This window comes from Eriocheir sinensis, chromosome 13 (assembly GCF_024679095.1).
Source record: "Eriocheir sinensis breed Jianghai 21 chromosome 13, ASM2467909v1, whole genome shotgun sequence".
NCBI lineage: Eukaryota > Metazoa > Arthropoda > Malacostraca > Decapoda > Varunidae > Eriocheir > Eriocheir sinensis.
This window is the reverse complement of record NC_066521.1, coordinates 20730180-20757001: the sequence shown is the minus strand read 5'-3', so window position 1 is coordinate 20757001 and position 26822 is coordinate 20730180. Positions and strand designations below refer to the sequence as shown.

The window sequence follows — 26822 nt, the reverse complement described above, 5'->3', positions numbered from 1 at the left end:
GACCCTTCTTCTGTACCATGAACCTTAAAAAAACACTCATGAAAACCCAATTGATCCCCTCTCTGACCTTTAGAAATAGTTGATGTGAGAAGCGATGGTGTCTTAAAATACAGCCCATATTCCTCCCTGGACATATTCCCCCTTGGACATATTTCCCCCTGGACATATCCCCCGTAGATGTTTCCCTCCCCTCTACCTCATTTATCCATACATTAAGACACTTCTCCATCTGAAACTGACCCTGTCTTTTTGGCTTCTATATTTTCAAGCGCCTATAATTATAATGGGCTTATTTTTCCTCATTCTATTTTTTTTATTTTAGTTTATATAGTTTATTTATTTATTAATTTTTTTACGTTTCGGTCTATTGCGCCGTTAAGCTGTCTTGATGGGGCCTAATGGTTGGCCCCAGCCCGTTGTAGCGCAGGCAAGTGTTTATAGGGGCGCCATCGTGCTTGCTTCCTTTACTCTAATAAAATAAATACATAAAATAAAGAAAAAAAATTTGTCTGTCTCAACGAATCTTTAACAATGTCCTATACACTCCGTTTTTTTTACTTTAGTCTGATATTCTAAGGTCCAAATTAGCGTGGTAACAATGTTCGAAGGAGTCCGAGATTTTAATGATAACTTCAACGGGAAAGCGTTTTATGAGTAGGTACGACAGTTCTTGTATCTGGAACCGTTTTTTTTCTTTCTTTTCTTTTACAGCAGAGGAGACAGTGCAGGGGCGTAAAAAAAAAGAAAACAATAATGAAAAAAAAAAAAAAAAGCCCGCTACTTACTGCTCCTAAATTATCCAATGTTAATCCAATGTTCTAAGTGTGACAATTTGGTGACGATTAGACTGGGATAGTCGTGCTCAGAGGTGGCCCGAGGTTAAGAAGAAGCAGGCGGGAGTGGGAAGGATGGGATAAAGGAAGAGTTGTTAGTGTGTATGGGTTACTGAGAAGGTTGTGGTATCTTATGTTAATGGTAATGGTAGCGGTTGGGTATGGTAGTTATTTAGCTGCAATGGGGAGAGTGGTATATATAGATTCAGATGTCAATGGTAATGGTTCTAAAGACGGTTGTGATATGCATTGGTTATAGTTCGGGGAATGGTAGGAGTTGGGTATGGTAGTTATTTAGCTGCAATGGGGAGAGTGGTATATATAGCTTCAGATGTCATTGGTAAAGGTTTTAATGAGGGTTGTGGTATGCTTTGGTAATGGTTCGGTTAATCCCATGTTGTGATAATTTGGTGACGATTAGACTGGGATGGCCGTGCTCAGAGAGGTAGGTCCCAGACTCCCAGGGTTAGGATACGCAGGCAGGGGAGCTCTTTCGCCACCCTCGCCCGCCTCGCTCGACTCTAATCAGCGTGTGTTTGGTTTCACTTGGCCGGCCTCGTGATGGTTTAATTTCTATTCAGTATCAATTAGCCGCGAGATAAGACACGTTTGTAGCTTTTTTATTATTTTTTGCTTTGATGGAGATAAGACCAGGGATTTTTTTTCTTTTGGTGGTATGTTGTTGTTGTTGTTGCTGTTGTTGTTATTATCATTATTAGTAGTAGTATTGCTCTTGTTCTTGTTCTTCTACTTCTCTTCTTCTTCCTTCTTCTTTTTGTTCTTTTTCTTCTTCTACATCTACATCTATCTGTCTATCCATGTCAGCTGTCTATCTACCAATGTGTTTCTACCTTATTTTCACAGCTAAAGTGTCAATCTATCTATCCAACCCTTATCCATTCACCTATTCATTTATCTATCTACCTATTTAGCCATTCATTTATTTCCTTAACAAACAAAAACAGAAAAAAAAGTTGCAAAATACAGATGGGTCCGTAACTAATCCTCTCTCTCGTCAACCCAACAGCAGGCGGTGGGAAATCTTGAAGGAGGCGCAGCTGGTGTTAGTGATAAGGCTTGAGCAACGCCTCGGCACATGGACCGTCACCAGGGCGCAGCAGTCACCACAGGGCGTCGGTCAACCATGCTACTGACGGCGAGGCTGATGAAGGCGGAGATGACGGTGTGGTGGTGCGTCCTGCTGGCTCTCTGTAAGTGGTGTTGTGTGTTTGGTGTTGGTAGTGTCAGTAGTGGTGGTGGTATGGTGGAAAATTAATGTTAAGTGTCGTAATAAACTTTTTAGAGACGGAGGGGGATGGGGAAGTGATTTATTAACGTGGAAATATTAAACAACATCTATATAGTCCTGCATTACCTCTCATTACTGGGTTAGCGGAAATATAAAGTGTAATATTAATCCCCGTGGAAATATTAAACCTCAACCAATGCATTATAGCTTTCCAGTGGCTCTTGTTCTTGCTATAATTTCATGCGATTGTTATTATTTATCTCTCTGTAGGGAAAGGGATGGGTAACGGAGAGGGGGTAGAGAGGGGTAAGGGAAGGGAGGGAGAAGGAAAGAGGGAGGAAGGAAAAGGAGTAAGGGAGGGGAGGAGGCAGGGAGGGAAGGTTTGGACTTTTTTATATTTATCTATTTTATTTATTTACTCTTTATTGATTTTTTTTTTTTTGTGTGTGTGTGTGTGTGTGGACTCATATTCAGCGTCTGCGTCTCCTACAGGTCGAGGCGGGGCGGCCACAGGGGGCGTGTACCTCGGGCTGGCGGAACCTTATGTCTACGAAGAGGGGCAGCGTTGCGATGTCGACACCATGTAAGTCCTATCATACTCCGTTCAAGCTAACCGCGTAGAGCCTCTCCTTCCTTCTCTCCCATTCTCTGCCGTTTCCTCGTTATCTTGATCTCATGTATCTTATCCTTTTGCGAAACTGCTCATTTGGGTCGCTTACTTCCTCAGACTACTTCATAACTAAGATAGATTCGTAACTGACATAGATTCGTCGTATACCTGAGGGAAGATAACAGTGTGATCTTAGGCTAGGAAACACGTGTATGCTTCTCCCGTTGGCCATTATGTGCGACAATGATTCCTGAATAAGCCTGTCATATCAACTTCTTGCGTTGATTTACTCTTTCTACTCATACAGACGATTTTTTTTTTTTTTTTTTTTTACAGTAAAGGAAACAGCTCAAGGGAAATAAAAAGCCCGCAAATCACCGCAGTTAAGAGGGGTGTCCAAAAGAGAGGTCAATTTCAGGAGGAGAATATTATGATTAAGTTTTAGATGACGAGCTGGATTGAATAACGCGACATTTGTGTGGGCGTGGTGATAACCTTAAGGCAGAAACCGATGATTGCAATGCTCTGATCTGGCAACGCTGGCCCTAGACTACCCAGAGGAGACTAGAGCTACGTGTACACTTCCAAGGTCTCGCTACTCTTTGCTACTCCGCCAAAGAGTCACCGCTCTCACGCCAGTCTCGTCCCTCTCCGATCACTCACAGTGCCACAGGTCACGTCAGCCATGCATTAAGACATTCCAAGCCACTCGTCCCTCAAACTTAGGAGCACAGAGCACTTTCCTGCCCTCGGCGTTCGTAGCAACCCGACGGAGAGCCTTATTGTCGAATCCCTATCTATGAAGTCGGCGATTGGGGTGGAAGAGATGCCTGAGGAGAAGGAGGAGGAGGAGGAGGAGAAGGAGGAAGAGATGCAGAGAAGTAGAAACAGACATATACACGTAGATATCGGGGTTTAATCTGAAGTAAGACATTGGAGTAGATGAATATAGAGGAGGAAGAAGAAGAGGAAGAGGAGGAGGTGAAGAAGTTGAAAGAGTTAGCAGTATGAGGTTGAGAAAGCGAAAATATGGAGGGGGAGAAGAAGAGAGAAGGAGCAGACTGATACAGGTAGAGATATGAGTTTCATTTGAAGTAAGACATTGGAATAGATGAATATAGAGGAGGAGGAAGAAAGAAGAAGAGGAAGAGGAGGAGGTGAAGAAGTTGAAAGAGTTATCAGTATGAAGTTGAGAAAGCGAGAATAGGGAAGGGGAGAAGAAAAATACGGAATACGGATATGAAGGAAGTAGAAGGGGACGAAAGAAGATATGGAAGTGAAAGAATAGGCAGAGGAGGACGAGAAGTAGAAGGAAGGATTACTCTTGGGATATGGGGATGAAAGAAGAGGGGAATGGGAAGACGAAGGAGTTACTAGTGAACTATGGAGGTGAAGGAAGATATTGAAGACGAGGAAGAGCTAGAAGATGAATGAGAAAGATAGGGAAGGATTAGGAGAAGAAGAAGAGGTCGCTAATGGGATATGAAGGCGAAGGAGGAGAGGAGGAGAACGAGGAGGAACAGAAAGAGACGAGGAGTAGAAGAGAACGAAACGCAGGAGCAGGAACGGGCGAGGAGAAAGAGGAGCTGGAAAAGGAGAGAACGAGGACTAGGAGAACAAAAAACATAAGAACATAAGAAAATAGGGAGGAGTAGTGTTGGACAGCCTCCGCCGCGGGACAGCCTCGTGGCGTCTTGGGGCAGCGCGGTGATCCGGCTGATAGAATAATTGCAAACAACACGACGCCGGTCCGAGGAATACCCATTTTTATATTCCGCCCTCCGTCTACCACCCACCAAGGAACTCTCTCTCTCTCTCTCTCTCTCTCTCTCTCTCTCTCTCTCTCTCTCTCTGGCGGTGTTGCAGTTTGTTTTGTTATATTTCTTGTCATTTTGTCGTTTTAATTTTGATAGGAAATGCCACGCAGCGATTTTTACATCCTCTCTCTCTCTCTCTCTCTCTCTCTCTCTGAAGGTGCCTCATCCCCGAACTCATCGGAGACCTGGTCGGGGAAGACGCTCTGGGCAAGTACATCGGGGAATTCACACAGTACCGCACCCTGATTAGCGGCGCCGCGGTCGATTTCACCAACAAGCGCTACGAGAGCGGCGTCCAAGTCTTCCGTCAGTCGTTTCCCAAAGGCCTGCAAGGTGGGCATAGGAACCGACAGTAATGATAAGTGTAGATATGATAAGATAGATAGTTTTGTTATTGCCACCGAAAATAATGAATGAATAATGATACAGGTTTACTCTTGCATTAGAAAGTTCGGCTGCATGCTCAGGGATAAACAAATGGTAAGGAACTCATAATGTATTGCAGTATATGATCTACTAAATGATTCAAAGGCGGAACTGAATATGTAAGGAAGCGGGTTCTTTAATAATATGTTAGATGCGTTGCCGTGAGAGATTCATGATACTTGTGGCGCCGCTGTCATGAAACTGTGATGAAATGTGATCCCGTATAAAAGATAAATGAGAGGTGGTCTGAATTTGCAATGGATCACACGAACGTATACTGCTGCTGCCCTCTGGTGGTGGTGGAAAGAGGGAACTGTTTTTCTTTTTTATATACCATGGCGTTTTATTATTAATTTATGTGTTATTTATTATTCTGCTATGGGATGTTCGTGCTTAAGAGTTCTAACCTAACCTAACCTAACCTAACCTAACCTAACCTAACCTAACCTAACCTAACCTAACCCAACCTAACCTAACCTAACCTAACCTAACCCAACCTAACCCAACCTAACCTAACCTAACCTAACCTAACCCATTCCAGGCACGAGCACCGGGGATAAGAACGCCGTCAGTACCTGCTTCCCGTGCTTCGTCCTGCCCACGCCCGCCCAGTCCCCCGACCTGCGCTACGTAACACCCGGGGGCTACATGGTGGGCTGGACGCTATACTCCCAGGGCAGGTAAGTGTTGTTGTTGTTGTTATTATTGTTGTTGTTTGTCTTTTTTTTTTTTTTACTTCTTTTACTTCTTTATATTACTCCCAGGACAGGTGAGCTTGCTATTTTTTTCCCTTTATTTTATCTTTTGCTTTTTCTTCTTCATATTAATTTTCTTTTTTTACTTGTTTTTTTCTTCTCCATTGCCTTCTTCTTTTTTGTTTTTTGTTGTTCGTGTTCTTAATGTTCTTTATTTTATTTTTCTTCTTCTCATTATTATTATTATTATCATGATTATTATTATTATTATTATTATTATTATTATTATTATTATTATTATTATTATTATTATTATTATTATTATTATTATTATTATTATTATTATTATTATTATTATTATTATTATTATTATTATTATTACCTCCCTTTAGCAAAACATAATCTACAGCAACATTTAATTATTATTCATGAATCTATTTATTCTCTTATAGTTCTCCCTGTCTGTCTATCTATCAATCAGTCTATCTATCTATATATCAATCTCTATCTATTCATATCTTTTCCTATTATTTCTTCTTCCCTTTCTTTCATTCATTTCTTCTATCTTACCTTCTTTCTTTCCTTCTTTATAACATCCAACCACCAATAAAAAGTAAATAAATAAACAAACAAATAAATAAATAGTTATAAATACTTTCCTACGGAGGCGACAGCAAACAGCCAGGTGTCAAAACACCCAGGTGTCTTAATGAGCTCCTGCCCCGCCCACCTCACACCTCTCCTCATTAGTCCTCCCTTCACCCTCTCCCTGCCTTCCCCCTTCTCCTAATCCCTCTTCTCCCTTGGGTCTCTTTATCCCTTCCTTCCCTCCCTCTCTCATTAACTCTCCCCTCCTCCCATCTCTTAAAACCTCTCCGTTTCCCTCCCCTTCCCCATTCATTAACCCTCCCACTCCTCTCCCTCTTTCTTTTTTTACCATTTTTCTATTCCTCCTTTCTGTCTCCTTTCCTCCCTTTCCCTCTCTCCTCCGCCTCCCTTTTCCTCAATTATATTTCTTACTTTTTCTCTACCTTCTACTTTCTCCCTTTCTCTCTCCTCTCCTTTTTTTTTTTAGCTTTTTCCCTTCCCTTTCTCCCTCTCCTTTCCTCCCTTTCCTTCTCTTGTACTTCCTCACTTCCTATATCCTTCCCTCTTTTATCTCTTCCCTCCTCCATTCCTCCCTTGGCTCCTCCTTCTCCTTCCTACTCCTCCCATCTTTCTCACCTGTTTTCCTACTCCTCCTCCCTTCCCTCCTCCTTCACACCTGCATTGCTCCTTCCTCCTGATTTCTCTCTTCTCCCTCCTTCCCTCCCTATCCCTTTCCTCTGTGCCATGTTCCCTCTATTACCTCCCCCCCTGTTCATTTATCCCTCATTTTCTCACCTGAACCTTTCCTCCCTCCCTTCCTCCTTCTATTCCTCTGCCCCTCCCTCCATACATCCTTAATCTCCCTTCCTGTCCCCACCTGCATCATCTCCTTCGCCCTACCGCCCCGCCCTCACTTCACACCTTCCCTTCGCCTTGGAGATTTAAGATTAAGTGACTCATTGGCGCCTATTAGCAGGTGGGAAAGAGGAGGAGAGCCGGAGGGAGAGGAGGGAAGAAAGGGAAGGGAGGGAGAGGGAAGGAGAGTATTTCAAGGAGAGGGGAGCGGGTGGGTAGGAAGGGAGAGGGCAGGGGGAGAGAGAATGAGAGGAAGGGAGAGGGGAGGGGGAAGGGAAAAAGGGGGGGGAGGGAATTTTAAGTCCCGTGAGGATGCGAGGCGCCAGAAAGTCATTAAGAAGGACGCAGGTGTTCACAGGTGCGACTGAGACAGACAGACAGGCAGACAGACAGACAGACAGACAGGGAAACAGACAGATGTACAGAAAAAAATACAAACAAGGGCAAGGAAACAGACAGACACGCGGAAAGATAGACAGATATATAAAACAGACACAAACAGAGACAGATAGACAGACAGAGAGGTAGGGAAATAGATAGGCAGGAATAGAAACAACCAGAAACACACACACACACACACACACACACACACACACACACACACACACACACACACACACACACACACACACACACACACACACACACACGTTGGCGACACAGAGACGAGACAAAGCTCACGTATTCAAAAGGGGATCAACTCTACATTCCTCCTCCTCCTCCTCCTCCTCCTCTTCCCCGCCCTCACACCTCCCTGATTGTCCTTCGCTTAATCCTCTCCATCTAAATTCACGCCTTTTAGGATATGGAGAAAGAAAATCCATGATCCATACATAGGGAGAGAAAGGGAAGGAGGAAGAGATAGAAGGAATAAGAGGAAATGAATGAAGGGAGTGATAAGAGAAAGGAAGAGACAGGAGGAAAAGGAAAGAATGAGTGGAGATAAAGAGAGAGAGAGAGAGGGAGAGATTGGACAAGAAAGAGGAAATGAATGAAGGAAGAGAGAAGGAAAAAATAGGGAGTAAGTAAAATTAGATACATAGAAGGAAGAAAAGGAAATATAGAAGGAAAAAGAGGGAATAAATGAGAGGAGACGATAGGAGGAAGAATAGAAAGAGTGAAAGAAGGGAGGAAAAAAAAAACGATGCATAATTGACAGTAATAAAAAAAAAAACATCCATACACACAAAGGACATGAAGAAGAGTGTATTTTATTGCATTATTTTTTTCTATTAACATGAAAGAAAATTATAAAGAAAGAGAAGAAGGGAATAGTGTGCATGTGTGTGTGTGTGTGGGGGGGGGGAAGGGGAAGAAGAAGAGGAAGAGGAGGAGGAGGAGGAGGAGGAGGAGGAGCAGGTAAGTGATTTAAATACCTATGGGAGGAAAACAAAGTGTCAAGAAGCTGCTAATCCAATTCACCTGCTTGACGCCCCCCCTCCCCCCCCCTCGCACTACCACCATCACTACCCCCCCCCCCTCTTCCGCCTCCTCGTATGCACCCCCCACCCACCCCAATAAGGAATAAGAGGAAATGCATGGAGTGTTACAGAAAGGAAAATAGGAGATGAATTGAGTGATAGAAAGAGGGAGCTAGAGATTAAAAGGAAGCAGAGGGAATGAATGGAGATATTAAAAAAAGAAAGAACATAGGAAGAACATAAGAACATAGGGAGACTGCAAGAGGCCTAATGGGAAAAAGGGAAGAAGAAAACGAAGAAATAAATGGAGGAAGAGAGAGATGGAAGAAAAAAAACATGGAGCAAATAATGATAGGCTTATAGAAGGAAAGAGAGGGAGAAAGATGGAATAAATGACAGGAAAAATAAGAAAAGAATGAAGAGTGGTACAAAAAAGTTAACGTATAAATGAAAGCAAAAAAATAAACTTCCATACACAAAAATGTCATGAAAAAGAGTGTATTTTACCTTCTTTTCCTTTAGCTTGAGAGAAAACTGTAAAGAAATACGAAAAAAAAATCAGAAAAGGAGAAGGAGGGAATGAGGGCTGGGGTGGGGGGTGGAAGGTAAAAGAAGAGGAGGAGGAGGAGGAGGAAGAGGAGAAGGAGGAGGAGCAGTTAGTGATATAAATACCTATGGGAGGAGTACAAGGTGTGAAGTGCTAGCTAATCTAATCCACCTGCCTGTCCCAGATGTCCCCCCACCACCGGCCATCCCTCCCACAACCATCACGGCGCCACCAACACCACAATCAGTACCCCCCATCTCTCCCTCTCTCCCTTCCCCTCCTCACTCCCCCTTTCACCTCTTCCTATCATTGGTGCCTGTCTGTCTGTCTGTCTGTTTGTCTGTCTCCTCCAGCTTTCGTCTTTATTTACCAATCAATCTCTCTATCCATTATCATTATCATCATCATTATCTATCATTATTATCATTGTTATCACCTTTATCACCACCACCACCACCACCGCCAATACAAACACAAGAGTTCACATCACTTTATCTTTACAAACTATTAGGATAACGGAGAGGAGGCGACGGAGGAGGAGGAAGAAGAAGGAGAAAAAAAGGTGACGAAGAAAGAGGAGGAATCTGAATCATATCACTCAACAATTTCCAAATATATCATCCTTCCCAACCAACACCACCATCACCACGCACGACCTTAGAACAAGCGAATCCTGTCTATCACAAACTCCTCCCTACTCTCAGCATGGCCACGGATCTCGACTGGTTCAGGGACGGCGAGGACGGCGGGCTGGTCGTCCTCTTCAGCGGTGAGGTCGGGAATGTGTCCAGCGTCGTCATATCCCCTCTGACGAACCCGATGGACACGAACGTTATGCTGAACCGAGGCTCCCTGACGCTGGACTGGGGCGTGAAGGGCCAGGTCGAGAACATCCCTCCAGGGTACTCCGCCGAGGTGATCATGTACCCGGGCGGTGAAGGGATCGGCAGGAACATTATGGGTGAGTGGTGATGTGCTACAGGGAGATTCAGATACAGATTGATTGGCTGATTGACTGACTGATAGGAAGTTGATGGAAATAGAAGGAAAATGGAACGATGATTATATTGTTTCCAGGCAGTCAATAGATCGTCAGGAAGAGTAGGGAAGAGTAAGAGTTGCAGAAAGAGACATACATACTTATTTAAGGAAGAAAAGACCCTGCAGAAAGATAGAAATTAATGAAAACAAGGAAAAAAAGAACATTGATTACTCTGTTCACGGCTATATACATAACTCTATTTTTTAACCCAGGAAAGCGAAGCAAACTAAAAAAGAAAAAAAAGAAGGAAAAAGGGAACACTTATCACTCTCTTCTTGGTAATCATATACACACGCTAGGTAGTTGTTTTTAACCCTGGGAAGCAACACAGACAAAACAAAAGGAAACAGAAGAAAGAAAATCAGAAAAAAACATAATACAACCCTCAAAGCAATATCATGAAGTACTTTTTTTCACTCTAAGCCACACAAACACATACTAAAGGAAAACAAAGGCAGGAAGGCGAGTGATACAACCTTCAACAACATTATGGAGTAGCAAGGGCGTGGCGGCAAGGTCCCTCTGCCTGGAACGCCGCGCTGCCACCCCGATATAGACGTGAGCATGGCGGGAAGGGGCAGCGTGACCGTCTTGGGCAGGGAGGAACCCCGCGCGCCGCCTTGTACGGACCCCCACAGGCACCTCCACGCCCTGCTCCTCCCGTGGCTCCTGCTGAAGACGTTATATATAGAGAGGGAAGGATGTGGCGTCAGGGTTTAATTTTGTATGCTTGCTTCATGCTTGTTGTTTTTGCTCTATCTGTGTTTCTCTTTCTGTATAAATTCCGTCTGTCAATTCGTATGTCTTTTTCTCTTATCTCCCTTTCTATTCTCTCTTTCTCTCTCTCTCTTTCAATATTCATCCTTTATCCATTTATTCGTATTTTTTTTCTCTTCTCCTCTTATCTCTCTCCCTGTTCTCTCTTTCCCGCTCTTTATCCATTTATTCCTATGCCCTTTTTCTCTTTCCATTTTCTCTCTTCCTCACTTTCCAATCACTATATTCTTCTCTTTCTTCTTTCTTGCTTTTCCTCCTTTTTCTACTTTTTCCCTCTCAGTTTTTTCTTTCCTTACCACACTCCATAATCATCTACTTCTCTCTTCTTTCTCTCTCTTACTCGCCCTGCCACAACCATCTAATACTCTCTCTTCTCTCTCTTCCTCGTGTCGTCAGCGTGGGGCGAGGCGCTGAGAAACTACCACGCCACGCAGAAGATGGCAGACCCGTCGGCGGAGGTCCTGAGCTACTACACGGACAACGGGGCGGCGCACTACTACAACCCGCTGCCCTACAGGAACTTCCACGACGCGGTGATGAGCGTCTACAACTACTCGGTGACCCAAGACTTGCCCATTAAGTGAGAATCAAATCCCTCCTTAGGACAAAACTCCCTTAAGATACAGATCCCCTTACGACAAGACAGCCTTAGAACAAAACTCCCTTAGATAAGAAAGAGAAGGAGAGATATAGATGTAGAGAAAAGGATGAAGAAATGAATGAAGACGAGGAGAAAGTGTAGGAGAGAGGAGAGGGAGAGAAGGAACTATGGAAAGGATGCAGATGAGAGATGAAAAGAAGAGGCTGAAGAAGAAAAGTATGAAGACGTAGAGGTGTAGGGGAAATAATAGACGAGAAGAAAGGGAGAGAAGGAAAAGGAAAAGGATGCAGAAGGGGAAGGAGAGGGAAGGTTAGTGTTAAGGTTGGACAAAGTAGAGGCGAACATCAACAATACTGGAAGCAACTCAATTTCCTCGCAACAAAACAACGAGAAGAAAGCGAAGACACAAAAAGAGGAATACAAATATCAACAAAACAAAACAAAAACGCCTTATACCTCACCGACGTCAACTTTCAGGGGAAACAGGACACCGGATGAACGGGACAAGGGATTAAACGGGACATCTACACCGCTAGGAGGAACGGAGGGGAGCGGGACGCGAGCTCAGGGAATAGAGTGAAGAGGAAAGACTGAAGCTGCTGGTTAACTCTTGCATCAGAAGGTTGGATAGCATAGGGATGAGCTAGAGTCGAGAGTCGTGTGCTGTGAGGCCGTGGGAGTGATGAGGCATGTACTTAGTGGCTTTAGAAGAACAGTTAGCATGGGAATAACGGTAAATGACAGTAGTAGGAGTAACAATACGGAGGAATATAAGGGATAAGGAACTCACTACCATCTCATAAATGCCTCACCTTTCTTCTTTTCCCTTCTCTTACATTTCCTCAGATATCAAATCCCTTCTACACAGCATTTTTTTCGCATCTTCCTTCATACTATCTCACAACCTCCTCCTCCTCCTCCTCCTCCTTTTCCATCTTCCCTCTCAAACAGTCACATCCTACCTTCCACACACGTTCCTTCCTTCCTCTTCCTCCCCGTCATCGTACTCGCCGCCTCGTCTCGTCCCTCGCGGCGTCAAACGTGTAACTATAGTCTAACCACCACCGTTGCGCCGCCAGCATTATACTTACCGTTGTAGTACACGATGCTGCACCTCCCCCCTAACCTTCCTCCTCCCTCCCCCGGGCGGTCCTTCTTGGTTCGTATTCTAAAACGTCGCTACGCCTCTGTTCGCTTGCCTGAAAAGCCTCTCGTAGAAGTTGTTGAGGTTCTCATGGCCTGTTTTGTGGTCCCACTGTTTGAAAAGACTCTCGTAGAAGTTGTTGGGGTTTTCATGGAGTCTTTTATGGTCTCAGTGATTGTTTTACACGACCTCCACGATATGAATGAGATAGGTATAAAGACAGACTCCCTATTCTGAACTGGCTCTGTGTGGTCTGGTTAGCTATGTAAATCTATGTAAACTCTTCTTCATCCCTCCCTCAGGCGGTTGCAGCTGGACTCCTGGTGGTATCACAAGGGCCAGGGCGGCGGGGTGAAGAACTGGACCGAGATCGAGGCGTTCCTCCCCGAAGGCATCGCTGGGCTGTACGAGGCAACCGGCTGGCCCGTGGTGGCTCATAACCGATACTTCAGCAGCGACACAGACTACGCCCAGCAGAACGGAGGTGAGGGAGGGAGGCGGAGGAGGAAGAGGAGGCAGGCGAATAAAAATAAGACCCTTCTCCTCCTTCTTCTTCCATTGGTCATTCCACTAGGAAGCCAGGTCATCTTTTCAACTCTTCCTCCCCTTTATTATCCTTCTTCCTTTTCTCACTGTCCTCCCTTTGTATTCTCCTTATGCTCTCACTCACCTCGTAATTCTAGCCTTCCTCTTCCTCTAGTCTTCCTCCTTTACCCCTCTTCTTTCTCTTCCTTCTCTTCTGCAGACACTCTCCTCCAACCTCTCATCTCTTCACTGTTCTCCTTTTTTAATGCACTCTCCTAAATCTCTTGCTCGCCTTTCTCCTCCTCCTCCTCCTCCTTCATTATCCTCCTTCTTTGCTCCTCCTGCAGGCCCTTACCTCTTCACCGTGGACGAGGAGAATGAGAAGGCCCTCCCGCTGGAAAAGATCTTCTGGGACGACCTCTTCGACTCCACCATTCCCTGGGGCATGGAGACTTACGAGCAGGACTGGCTGGACCGGCAGTACATGTTCACCAGGTAAGGGGATGTGTGGGGGCAGGTGTGAGGGGAGCAAATTATACGATGTTCTACTGTCTATTCTTTTCCATCTATCTCTCTGTTCAACTCCTTCTCTATACCATCTGATCAAACTTCTTTCTTTTTCTTCTCATCTCATCTCGCTTTCTTACTCCTTAAGTGCCTTATCTGTTTTTTCCTCTGTCTGTCTGTCTATCTAACTTCTCACTCTTTCTCTGTCTGTCTATCTGTCCAACTCTTCTCTCTCACTATCTACTATCTATGCACTCTCTCTCTCTCTCTCGACCATCTATCCTCAACCCTCCTTCTCAACATATCTGTCTATCTCTAACTCCCCTCTCACTCCACTATCTCCTATCTTCAACTCTTCAGATCTCTATTATCTATCTAAATCCTTCCTCCCTCTCCGCCATATCCAATTACCAACCCTCCATAATTATCTTTTTTTCTTTTTCTCACCTCGCGATCTCACTCCCCCCTCGCAGCGCTCTCCACACCAATCTTACTCTCGGGTCGAAGTGGCTGGACGATATGGCGGAGGCAGCGATGGAGCGCGGCCTCAACATCCAGTACTGCATGTCCTTCGTGCGTCACTTCCTCCACTCCGTCACCCTCCCGCCCGTCACGCAAATCAGAGTGAGCGACGACTACCTTCTGAACCCGGTACGTTTTGGGGGGCTGTGGCTGGTCGTAGTGGTTGTATTGGTTGTGGGAGGGGTGTTACGGGTGGTTAGGACAGTTGTAGTGGTCGTAGGAGTAGTGGTATATAGTTGTGTTACGGTTGAAAATAAGTGTTAGTAGTGGTAGTAGTCGTAGAGGTAGTTGTAGTTGTGTGAAGGGTGAGAATGTAGCTAACAGTAGTGGTCTGAGTAGTGGTAGTGGTCGCTGGAGTAGTTGTAGCTGTGTTATGGGTAGAAAATGTAGTGATATTAGTGGTCGTTTTAGTAGTAGAAGTAGCGGTAGAGGTGGTATTAGTGGTGAGGAAATATCGATAACAGTAGTTGGTATAGTGGTAGTGGTCGTTAAATTAGTAGCAGTGGTAGCAGAGATGGTTAGAGCACTCGTAATGGTCATCAGTGCAGTGGTCGAGGTGCTAAGGGCGGAGAGGTACACACAGGTAATGGCGGTGGGCTTCTAAACTCCTCTTCGAACCTCTCTATCTCCCACTCTCCCACCGTAACATAGTATTTGAATCCCTTATGGACTCAGCCACACACACACGCGTCCATCAAGAGCTTCCTCCCCTTTCGCCTCCCTGTAATTTACTCTCCTTCTTCGTCTGCTCCTTCGCCCCTTTCCTAAGCCGACGCCCCTCTTTTGAAACCCCGCAGAACCAGTGGCGTATCGGGGTGACGTCCCTTCTGGCCCACGCCCTTGCCCTGCGCCCCTACAAGGATGTGTTCTGGACCTCCTACGAGAATGTGAACGTGGTCTTCGTGGACTGCGACCTGGTGCTGCCGGATCTCGAGCACCCCTGGCAGGCCACCCATCAGTACGGCGGCCGTGCCAATGTTTCAGGTGGGGGATATGATGATGATGATGATGATGATGATATTACTACTGCTATGACTAATACCATTGCTACTCATATGTTAATACTGCTACCCGTACTTCTACACTAATACCAATACTAATACCAATACTAATAATAATACCAATACTAATTGTAATACCAATACCAATACTAATAATAATACCAATACTAATTGTAATACCAATACCAATACTAATAATAATACCAATACTAATTGTAATACCAATACTAATACCAATACCTACTAATTATAATACCAATACCAATACTAATACCAATACCAACACCAATACTAATACCAGCACCAATACTAACTAATACCAATACAAACACCAATACTAATACCAACACCAATACTAACTAATACCAATACAAACACCAATACTAATACCAATACCAATACTAATACCAATACCAACACCAATACCAATACTAATACCAATACCAACACCAATACTAATACAAACACCAATACTAACTAATACCAATACAAACACAAATACTAATATCAATACCAATACTAATACCAACACCAATACCAATACCAATACCAATGCTAATACCAATACCAACACTAACTAATACAAATACAAACACCAGTACTAATACCATTACCAATACTAATACCAATACCAACACCAATACCAATACCAATACCAATACCAACACCAATGTTAATACCAATACTAACACCAATAATAAAACTGATACCAATACTAATACCAATATTAATACTAACACTAACACTCCCTTGCAGCCTCCGGAAAGCCCTGCGTGCCCTGGCGTGACTTCGGGTGGGATGAGCTTTACTTCGGCAGCGGCATGTACGAGAACTTATGTCGCAACCCGCAGAAGCTGAGGGACGGCGCCTTCTGCTACACCAGCGCCTCGTTCGGTAAGTCCTCTGCTTTGTTTATTTATTATGTTTTTTTTTTTTTTTGCCGTGCTCTTGTTTTGTGTAGTCTCTTGTTGCTGCTGACGTTGTTGTTGTTGTTGTTGCTGTTATTTGTCGTCGTCATTGTTGTCGTGGTTGATGTCGTTTCCTTGTTCTTGAGTTTCTTTTTTTTTTCGTCTTCTTGTTCGTGTTTTCTCGTTCGTCTTGTTCTTTTTCTACTTCGTCATCGTCTATGTCCTTTTTCCTCTTCTTGTTGTTCTTGTTTTTGTTTTCTACCTCGTCGTCGTCGTCTTTTTTCTTCCTCGTTTAGTCCTCGTCTGTAGTCTGTCATGGCGTGGCGGGGCGACTAACACACTGAACAACCTTCCTCTCAAACACTTCCGCCATGCCCACACCCAACAGACATACCGGAGGAGGAATGGGAGTGGGAGTACTGCGACGTTCCCAGGTGCCAGCTCGACTGTTACATCCTGAACGGCGTCCTGTACTTGGGGCACCAGAACGTGACGCAGAGTGGACTTGACTGCGCGGACTGGAACGGCGAATATGATCTGGACGGTGCAATGTGTCGGAACCCTGACAACGACGTGGCTCCTTGGTGCTACACGAACGCTAATCACACGGAGCGAGACTACTGCGATAACAAGTGCCCGGAGGCGAAGGAGATGAACTCAAACCTGCAAGCGGCCGTGTCCACCCTCACAGCGGGGCCCTTCGGCGTTGGTGACAGGGCGGAGAACTTGAACATCGAGCTCATCCGGAAGTCTTGTAGATCCGACGGCCAGCTTCTCCACCCCTCGAAGCCTCTGACGGTGGTGGATGGCTACTTCTTCAGCGCCGACTACCGTGAAGTCTGGACGGCGTACAGTGACGTGAGTTCGACCCACTTCGGCGTCATCTTCTTGGCGGAGGTCGGGCAGCAGCTTACCATGACGCCCAGGGACTTAAACCTCGAGAGCTCCTTCGAGAACCAAACGCTGGTCTTCAGTAACTACCCTGACGACCTTAACTACAGAAGCATCGTGTCATCTCAGGAGGCGATGGAGCTGCCCCCATGCGGTGGGTACCTCAACTTCTGCCTCCTGTACACGACTCCACGCATAGAGACGGAGGAAGGCGATCTGTACATCCTTGGGGAGTTGGATAAGTGGGTTCCGGTATCCCCAAATAGGATCGAGGGCATCACAGTCATTCCATCCAGTTCCTCTTCGTCCGTCGCTTCCTCTGTGCTCTTGTCGGTCCGTGGCGTCGCTTCGGAGTCTGTTACGCTGTCCTTTACCGGCACCGTTGACTTTACTGTTACGTGTGACTTCGTGGAGGACGGTGTGATGACTGCAAACACCCAGACCCAGACATGTGACCCTTGATGACCCCTTATGACCTGTCCTTTTGCTCTTCCTTCCTACTGTCTCTATTCCTTGATGATCTCGGAGTACTCTGTCCCTTCCTTTCGTGTCCTCTTTCCCTTCCTTGCAATTCTAATCTTTATTCCTCCATTTTCACTCATATATGTTTCCTTTAGTCTAGCTCCGAGGGAAAAGCAAACTCAGGAAGCGTTGTCACCTCACACCTGTCTATGCAACGTCTAGTTAAGCACCTGGAGGAGAATGATTAAGGGGACAACAGAAGGAGCAAGCAATGTGAACGACCTCCTTAGACCTTCCTTCATCCCTTCTCTACCTCTATCCCTGCTCCTCCCTCCTTCCCCTTCCCTCTTCCGTTACCTCTCCTCCTCCTCCTCACCAGCCAGGCCGTGACATAGAGCAGGGCAAGAGGTGGCGACAGGAACAGTGATAAAGGAGGAGGTGGCGGAGGATAAATTTGACGAAAATGGGAGGAGGGTGAACATAAATCAAATGGAGGTGACATATATGTATACCTTACCCTCCTACCCTCTCCCTACCCCGCTTCCCTCTACTCCTGACCTCCCTCTGTGTGTGTATGTGTGTGTCAGCCATTCTTCAGGTGCCGGAATATGGGTAAAGGAAAATGGGATAAAGGAGAAAGGGGAAAGAAGGAAGGAGAACAGAAGGAAGGGAAGAGAGGAAAAGAAAGGGAGAAAATGACTGCCTGATTTCCTGTTTCATGACCCGTTTCGTTTGTATTATTGAAGCCTTTCCTTTGAGCGGCTTGGTGGTGGGAGTTGATGTCCTTCTTGTCGTTCTATTGGTTGCTGTTCAATAAAAGTTACAGTTGCTAAGGTTCTTACTCGGCCACGGATAAGAAAAACATAGAAGAAGAGATTCGAAGACACAGGAGGAAGGGACGGAAAATGAAGGGAGAGTTGATGTCCTTCTTCTTGCTGTTTTGGTTGGTGTTCAATAAGTTACAGTTGCTACGATTCCTACAAGGCCACGAATGAGGAAAACAGAGAGGAGCTGCGTCGATTGAGTAGCGTAGAGGCTGCCGTTCACTATATTGCTCCAGCTGTCGTCCTTGTATATTTTTAAAGAGCTTGTTGTTGTTTTGGGTTACTGTTGCTACGTTTTCTTCACAGCCCAAACACGCATGAGCTAATGTAAATAAAAAATTGTTGCGTAGTTAACTGGGTCGTGGCGAAGTGGAGGTGATGGCGGTGTGGCGGTAACACTGGTGATGGTGACGGTGATGGTGATGGTGGTGATAACATCGATGGTGATAATAACAATAGCGGTGGTGTTGAGAATGGCAATAGTGGTGGTGATGACAGTGAGGGTGATGGTGGTGGTAAGTAATGGTGGTGGTGGTGGTGGTGGTGGTAGTGTTGATAGCAGTAATGGTGGTGGTGATGTAAGTGATAGTGGTGGTGGTGGTAACTGATAATGGTGGTGGTGGTTGTAAGTGGAAGCGGTTGTGTTGGTGGTGGTGATGTAAGTGGTGGTGGTGGTGGTGGTGGTGGTGGTGGTAACAGTGATATTAGTGTTGGTGGTGTTGGTACTGGTGATATAAGTGGTGGTGGTGGTGGTGATGGTGGTGATGTTTTTGTTGTGTCTGTTGCTACGTCCTTCCCAGCAACAACAACTCTGATCCCCACGTACAGAAGGGTCTTGAAGCTACTATTGATGCTGGAGATGTTGACGTTGATGGTGATGCTCGTGGCCGCAACACAACAAGGAAACAACATAACAAAAACAAAACTAAAAAAAAAAAAAGGTGTTGGCCGAGTAAGCAAGCAGCGTGTGTGTTTGCTTAACTGTGCATGAACCTAGTAAACATATGATTAGACTAATATAACAGTCTCTCTCTCTCTCTCTCTCTCTCTCTCTCTCTCTCTCTCTCTAGTGCATTCTAACCCTATTTGAAGAGACTTAAAACCTATATTAGGGCCACAAGGTTAAGTTTAGACTATAACTTAAATACCCTTCGTTTCCTTTCCTTAAACACTCTTTGATTATGACTCTGGATGCATTCTAAGCCTTTTCATAGAGGGTTAGAATCTATATATCTCGAACTCTACTGGGGATGGGATGGGGTCGGGTTGAGGGAGAGGAGGAGGAAGAGAAGGGGAGAATGGATAGTATTACGAGTAAATATGAAATCGGTGAACGGCGACAGGCTAGGAGGAGGAGGAGGGGGAGGAGGGGGATGAGGAGGAGGAGGAGGAGGAGGAGGAACTGTAACCTTGGCAGTGTTGTGTTGTGTTGGCGCGGGCAGCTCAAGCCACGCACTCGTCTGGGTAGCCTCTCTCTCTCTCTCTCTCTCTCTCTCTCTCTCTGCACAACAACTTCCCTCTGTCCCTCTACGTTTCTCGGCACAAGAAGTTATTTCCTCTGCGCGCGCTGTCTCGACTCCACGGTATTGAAAGGAAGTTAGCGTGAGGGGAGCTAGCAACTTCCTCCTCCTGTTCTGTTTCTTGCAACTTCCTAATGTGATGTTCCTTGTAACTTCTCTCTGCTCTGTTTCTCATCATCAACCTTACATTTTCTCTCTTGCAACTTCCTGCGTTCTCTTTTTTTTTGCAACTTCCTGCGTTCTCTTTTTTTTGCAACTTCCTGCGTTCTCTTTTTTTTGCAACTTCCTGCGTTCTCTTTTTTTTGCAACTTCCTGCGTTCTCTTTTTTTTTTTGCAACTTCCTGCGTTCTCTTTTTTTTGCAACTTCCTGCGTTCTCTTTTTTTTTGCAACTTCCTGCGTTCTCTTTCTTGCAACATCCTTACGTTCTCTCTCGTACAATTTCCCCTCTTCTGTTCTCACTCGCAACTTCTCTGTTCTGTCTCCTCATCCTTCTCTCTCAAGTGACTTTTCTCGCACTCTCTACTCATGAAAGTAAGCTTGCACATATGGAACGTAGAAGAGCCTAGGAAGAGAGAACTAACACTATGGGCCTACCCGTCCTATTATAGTGCATTACTCTATTGTCTATTCCAAAGCCTTATTCCCAGTCCCTAAGCCTTAAAAAAATCACTTCCAGAACCTTAAACGAAGAAACACAGCTCTTGAGGAAAGGAAATCGCCTAGTCACCCACAGTTCACCTTCTTTTCCATCCTCTTCGATAGCAATCAGTAGGAGGGCGCCGCTGCAGCATCCTTACCGCGGTTTGCACTTATGGGCCACTCATTCTCCGCGCAATCAAGCTGTCAGGCCGCCGTGTGCTGCGTGGCGCGTCTTGCCGTGTCTAATTTGCACAGTTTTGCCTTACAGGGACGTGCGGTGTGCGGAGCGGCGCCTGGCCAAGGGGGAAGGGAAGGTTTGTGGGAGACGAGAAGGTGGTGGGGGGAAGACGAACAGGTGAAAAGAAAGAGGAAAGGGAGCGACGGAGAGATGGAAAGTATGAAGATGAGGACGAGGAATAGGTGGAAGGAAAGGAGAGGGAAGGGAGGGAGGAAGAGATGAAAAGGAAAATATGAAGATGAGGAGGTGGAAATGAGAAGAATAGGGGAAAGGGAAGGAAAGGCAAAAGGGAAGATAGGAGAGATGGAAAGAAAAGGATGAAGGCGAAGAGGTAGAAGGGGAGGAATAGGCGAGAGCAAAGAGGAGAGTGAAGGAGAGGAGGAAAGGAAAGGAAGAAGAGGGGGAAGGAAAGATGGAAAAAAAAGAAGAGAAGGAAAGATGGAAAGGATGCAGAGAGGGAGGGAAAGAAGAAGAAGAGAGAAGGAAAGATGGTAAGGGAAGGACGAAGAAGGAGAGGGAGAGAAGAACGTTACTATTAGGTTTGGACGAAAAATGAGAAGAGCAAAGAGCAACAATAACTTAAGTGAAACCAAAGAAAACTCATCATCTACCATCCCTCCCTCCCTCCCTCCTTCCCCTCCCCCACTTACAACCCATCTGGAACCATCACCTTCATCCCATCACCACTAACATCATTATTATTCGCATCATTATTATTACTACGATGCTGGAGATGGTAATTGCACGTTGGATAATCGCGTGGACAAGGCTTGACCATCGCGTGCTCCGGTTAGGCAGTTTCTCTGAGGCGCCGATGCGTATGAAGCGAGAGATCGAGATAAAGGGATGTTCTTAGGGCATCGCAGCTTCCAGGACATGAACGAGCAGTAGGGGAAGAGAGATAAGGGAAGGAGATGAGGGGGAGAATGGGTAAGGAGGGGTGAGACTGGGGAAAGAGGGGGAAGGGGAGAAGCAGAGGGGAGATGAGGGAAGGATGGGTAAGGAGGGGTGATACTGGGGAAAGAGGGGGAAGGGGAGAAGCAGAGGGGAGATGAGGGAAGGATGGGTAAGGAGGGGTGAGACTGGGGAAAGAGGGGGAAGGGGAGGAGCAGAGGGGAGATGAGGGAAGGATGGGTAAGGAGGGGTGAGACTGGGGAAAGAGGGGGAAGGGGAGAAGCAGAGGGGAGATGAGGGAAGGATGGGTAAAGAGGGGAAAGGGTTGAGGGAGGGAGAAATGAGATGAGGGAAAGTGACGAAGGAAGGGAAGAAGAGGATGAAAGGGGAGAGAGAAGGAATGAGGAAGGAGGTGAGGAAAACGAAGGGAAGAGGGAACAGGGGAGGAAGGGAAGGAATAATGAGAGAAGGAAAAGGAGGAAGAGAGAGAAATGAAGGGCAAGAAGGGAGAGAGTGAAAGAGAGAAATGAGAGATACAAGTAAAGATAAGTTCAAAAATAATTTAACTTATCTTTCGAAGTATGAGAAAAAAATAAATTAAAAAAAACCTTGACAGACATTCCAGTATAATATACACACATATTTTAGATAGTGCATATGTGTCTGTGCATGTGTGTGTGTGTGTGTGTGTGTGTGTGTGTGTGTGTGAGGCAGGCAGGCAGACGGAACACACACACACACACACACACACACACACACACACACATAGCCAGGGCATTAGAGACTGTCTGTTGCAGCGGTAATTAGACCCCAAACACAACACGCGGATTCAACATCGACGGTCGACTACGAAAACAACTTAAAGAAGCGTCTCTATTTATGATTGGTGGCCGGGCGTGAGTAATGAGGAGGAGGAGGAGAAGAAGAAGGAAGAGGGGAGAGAGGAGGAGGAGAGAGGAGGGAAGGCAAGGGGGTAGGTAGCACTGTACATGTGGAAGAGGAGGAGGAGGGGGATGGCAAGGGGTGGCACTGTTACATAGGAGGAGGAGGTGGAGGAGGAGGAGGAGGAATGCCACTGGTGATGAGGGGGTAAAGAGAAGGGATATGGAGGGAGGGAGGGAAGGAGAGAGAGGATGGAGGAGGGGGAGGCAAGGAGTGGCACTGTACAGGAGGAGGGGGAAGAGGAGGGGAAAGAGGAGGAGGAGGAGGAGGATCTTTGGGTGGCCTCGACAGGCGGTCCAGTTAAGGAAAGTGGGAGTCTGACACACACACACACACACACACACAGAGTCAGTCAGTCAGCCATTCAGTCAGGCAGATAGTCAGTGGTGAGGACTGAGGGCGGCCAGCATCACTACTATCACCATCACCACCGCCAGCCTCAGCTATCACCACCGCCGCCGTCAGTTGGTCCTCGGCACCGTGAGGACAGGCCGCGCACTGACTCACTAAGGAGTAAGGACGTACAGCTCCGGGAGTCTTGAGTCACTGCATTACGGGCGGTAACTGTTGCATAAACACGTCGATATCCATCAGACGAACGACGGCGAGAGGGAGGGAGGGAGTAGTTTGTCGCGTGTGTGGCGGCGCCCCTCCACCTGTGTGTGTGTCAGGCGGCCCTCGGGCGTCCCCTGGGTCAACACACTTCCCGGCGTGAGTTACGGGTGACCTGACCTCCGCTGGCATGCCTCTCCCCCCACGAACGTGACCCTTGACAACACCGTGACATAAAATAATGTATTCATCGTGAAAGCTGGCAACAGCCGCCAGGCCGAGGTGCCGGCGAGGGATTTAGTTGTTTCCAGACGGCGAGATAAGTCACTGCGGGCACTGGTATCGTCAGGAGCCCTAGGCGGCGTGCGCAGCGACGTGTTGGTGCAGGCCAGGTCGTGTGTCATGCCCCGCGGCGGCGGGATAAGTGAAGGAAAATAGTGGATGTGGCGAGCGCGTGCAGGGCCGCCGTGGAGCCGAGCCAGGCGGCGCCAGTCGAGCACCACACCTGGGGCGGCGCACAGCCTCCACCTGACTGCTGTGTACCTGTGTGCGTACCCGTGCCTGGCCGCGGCGGCCCGTGTCAAGTGTTGTCAGTGTGCGGCGGTGACAGCATGCGGTCTCGTGCCTGCCTGTAGGCGGCGAGTGTCTCTCAGAGCGAGCGTTCCCCTGGCGCTGCGGCGAGGAGTGGCGGTGGTGCAGCAGCCTCCACCCGCGGCAGTGTTTGTGTTGTGGCGGCGCGGGCGGCGGCGGCCCCATGTGGTGCGAGCCCCCCTGGTGGAGCTGCGGCGGCCTCTGCCTTCCCCTCCACCTTTCCCTGCTGCCTCTGCCCCTCCCCCCCCTCCACCACCACCACGGAGGCAGGTGTAGCCCCCGAGCGCCTCTGGAGCGACTGTAGTAACCACAGCGGCAGGAGCAGCGGCGAGTGTGGGCGACGCGGGCGGGGTGACGGAGGGTGGTGTGCGTGGGCGCGCGGGCTGGGCGGGGCCGCCTCGACCTCCAAGCTATGCCCGGGCGGCGCCGTCCCGTGCTTCATGTTCATGTTCCGCTCCAGGAAGACCGCCCTGGTGAAGCGGGCGTGGAAGTCACGGAAGGTTGGCCTGGGCGACGCCTCCCACCAGGAGACCAGCCAGCAGGAGGCCGCTGCCCAGCAGCTCAAGGTTGCCGCCTTCCACCTCCTGCGGCGCCTGACGGAGCCACAGCTGGAGCTGCTGGTGGCCGCCCTCGACTCTGGCGGCGGTGACCCCGGAGAGTGCGTGCTGGTGCCCCGCGAGGTGGGCGTGGAGTGCGTGGGCGGCCGCTCCCTGCCACCCCACCTCCTGATGGTGTGGGTGTGGCGGTGGCCGGACCTGCTCAGCGCCAGCCAGTACAGCGCCACGCCCCTGCAGCGACTTCCCTCGTGTGCTGCCCGCAACGATCACGTCTACGTGTGTGCCAACCCCTACCACTGGGCCAGACTACTCCAGACAGGTGAGTCCAGCAGCCCCGGCTGTCCTGTAACCCGACGCCTCGCTGTGGGAGCACGGCGGGGCGGCGCCTTGGCACGTACACTCGTGTTGTTGCTGCTCGGCGGCCACTGGTGCAGGAGCCTCGCGCCCTCCACGCCGGGCCGTGCGGGGCGACACACAAAGGCTTGCTTTTTGAGGGGCGCGTCAGCCTTGCAGCGAGCCGCCGCGGCACAACGGGGTAACTCCCTCAGAAAGGAGACGGAGAAAAAACTGACCTCTGACACTTCCATCAGGGCCGAGCACACGCGGCTTCCAAAAAAAGTGTCCGAGTCAGTAGTTAACGCGACGTGCATCTTAATGAGCTTCTGAAACGGACATCTGCTGGCGGCGAGGCTGTGTGTGTGTGTGTGTGTGTGTGTCGGGACGAGTCGCGGCCGTCACAACCTTCACTTCGGGGGGCGGGCGACACCTGAGCCACGAGACGCAGCGGCGAGCCTGGACGGTGAAGCATTGGGCAGCGGGGCGGGGTGGGGGCTGCGGCGGGGCTGGGGCGTGCGGGGCGATAACACGCTACGGGATGGCAACGTAGAGGGACAGATAACGCCGGGAACAAGGCCGGGCCGGGCGGCGACGCGCAGGTAATCTTACTCGGCGCCGCCGGGATGTAACAGTGAGCCCAGCCGTCCGTGTGCAGGGGGGGAAGGGGGAAGGAGGGGGAAGGGGCGGCTCGGCTTTCTTGCTGTCTTACCTGCAGCTCACGGTTTTGCTCCTGTCAGAAAGAGGCGTCGCGACAGGAAGGGGTGGGGAGGGGTGGTGGCGGTGGCGGCGGCGGGGAGGGGGAGGGAGAGGGAGGAGGGGTAGTGTCATCATCACCATCAGCAGCAGCCGTGAGGGGGAGGATGTGGATTCTGAGCCATTGCCACACACACGTAACATCGGCGCCTCTTGGTCGCCGCCTTGTTTTCCTCACGTGAGAGAGAGAGAGAGAGAGAGAGAGAGAGAGAGAGAGAGAGAGAGAGAGAGAGAGAGCACCTCGGCCGTGTTTTCTTTGGAAGCGTCACAGACCAGCAGGCTCTCGAGGTCGTCTTGGTGGTGAGTTGAGAGCCGCCTCACGTCCCTCGCGCCTCGCCTCAAGAGATGATTGCCGAATATAGAGACTCATGGTTTTGCTGCAGCGGGGAGCCAGCGAGCCAGCCATTGAGCGAGCCTACCGTCGGCGTCTGTGGCTCTCTCTGTGGCTCCGTCTGGGGGGGGGGGGCGCTTTTCTCTCTCTCTCTCTCTCTCTCTCTGGCACCCGTTAGGCTCCATTACCTCATGTTTTTGTCACTTTTTACTCGTTTTATTTAGCACGCAAACGACCTGGCGAAGAGGAGGAAGGAGGAGGAGGAGGAAGGAGGAGCCGAGAAGCAAGCGAAGGAGGAGGAGGCAATAGGAGGCTTTAGATATCCTTTACGGTGTCCTTTCTGTCTGTCCTGGCGTTAGCATTGATCAGGGCAGCGGTGGAGGCGAGGTAGCGAGGTGAGCGAAGCGGCGAGAGCTCAGAGAAGGGGGCGGTGGAGGAAGGAGTTGAGGAGGGGAAGGGTTGAGGCTTTTCCCGGCCTCCCTCAAGTGTCTCCCCGCCCGCCAGAGTGGAGCCGCGCCGCCCCCCGCCTCCCCAAGGATCCTTCCCACCCACGCAGGACCCTCGCTTCCCGCTACCGATTCCTCCCGAGGCTCCTGCAGGCTTATAAGGAACTGACCCCACCCACGACCACCTCTACAATCGTCTCTACCTCTCTCGCCCTATATTTGGATGTTACGAACGTCCCTCTACCTCCTCTACCTTCCTTCTTCGTCCTCATCTTCGTCCATCTTCCTCGTCTTCCTTCCTCATCTGCCTCCTCTTCCTTCCTTCTTCGTCTTCATCTTCGTCCATCCTCCTCATTTTCCTTCCTCATCTGCCCCATCTACCTTCCTCATCTTCCTTCCTCATCTGCCTCCTCTGCCTTCTTTCTTGTTCCTCATCTTTGTCTCTCATCACCATCTTCGTCATTATCTTCCTCCTCTTCTTTCTTCCTTCTCCCCCTCTTCTTCCTTTTCGTCCACCCCCTTTCTTCTTTTCCTTCTTTCTCTTTATCCTCCTTTTTTTCCTCCTCTTCCTTCCTCCTACTCTACCTCCCCCTTCCTCTTCCTCATTCCTCATTTTCCTTTTTCCTCCTTATCTTCTTTTAACTCCTTATCTTCCTCTTCCCTCCTCTACCTCCTTCCTTTTCCTCCTCCTCCTCCTTCTTCCCATACTAACGATTTGCCCTCATATACAGTCTTTTTGCTCCCTTCCTTCCTCCCCAGCAAGGCCCCAGGTATCCT

At 48.2% G+C, this 26822-nt stretch overlaps 2 protein-coding genes across 2 annotated transcripts in view; both read left to right on the top strand.

The window, feature by feature from the left end:
- The first annotated feature begins 1889 nt into the window (after positions 1–1889).
- LOC126998169 (uncharacterized) lies at positions 1890–18250 on the top strand. Its single transcript, XM_050859607.1, has 12 exons — positions 1890–2044; positions 2575–2665; positions 4667–4842; positions 5477–5615; positions 9746–10002; positions 11257–11440; positions 12908–13089; positions 13478–13625; positions 14111–14288; positions 14957–15143; positions 15917–16054; positions 16457–18250. The coding sequence occupies exons 1-12, from the start codon at positions 1930–1932 to the stop codon at positions 17419–17421; spliced, it is 2760 nt and encodes a 919-aa protein (XP_050715564.1). The 5' UTR covers positions 1890–1929; the 3' UTR covers positions 17422–18250.
- Positions 18251–22850: 4600 nt separating this feature from the next.
- Positions 22851–26822, top strand: part of LOC126998165 (mothers against decapentaplegic homolog 6-like) — a 111065-nt gene continuing 107093 nt past the window's right edge. The window contains exon 1 of the mRNA XM_050859606.1: positions 22851–24498. Within this exon, the coding sequence (XP_050715563.1) occupies positions 24063–24498 (436 nt within the window). The 5' untranslated portion in view covers positions 22851–24062. The remainder of the gene's footprint in view (positions 24499–26822) is intronic.

Bases quoted from the DNA above. Each gene is read 5' to 3' on its own strand.
- LOC126998169 (XM_050859607.1), top strand. From the start codon at position 1,930: ATGGACCGTCACCAGGGCGCAGCAGTCACCACAGGGCGTCGGTCAACC. The intron at 5,616-9,745 runs GTAAGTGTTGTT...CCCTACTCTCAG, and splicing joins ACGCTATACTCCCAGGGCAG to CATGGCCACGGATCTCGACT. The intron at 16,055-16,456 runs GTAAGTCCTCTG...CACACCCAACAG, and splicing joins CTACACCAGCGCCTCGTTCG to ACATACCGGAGGAGGAATGG.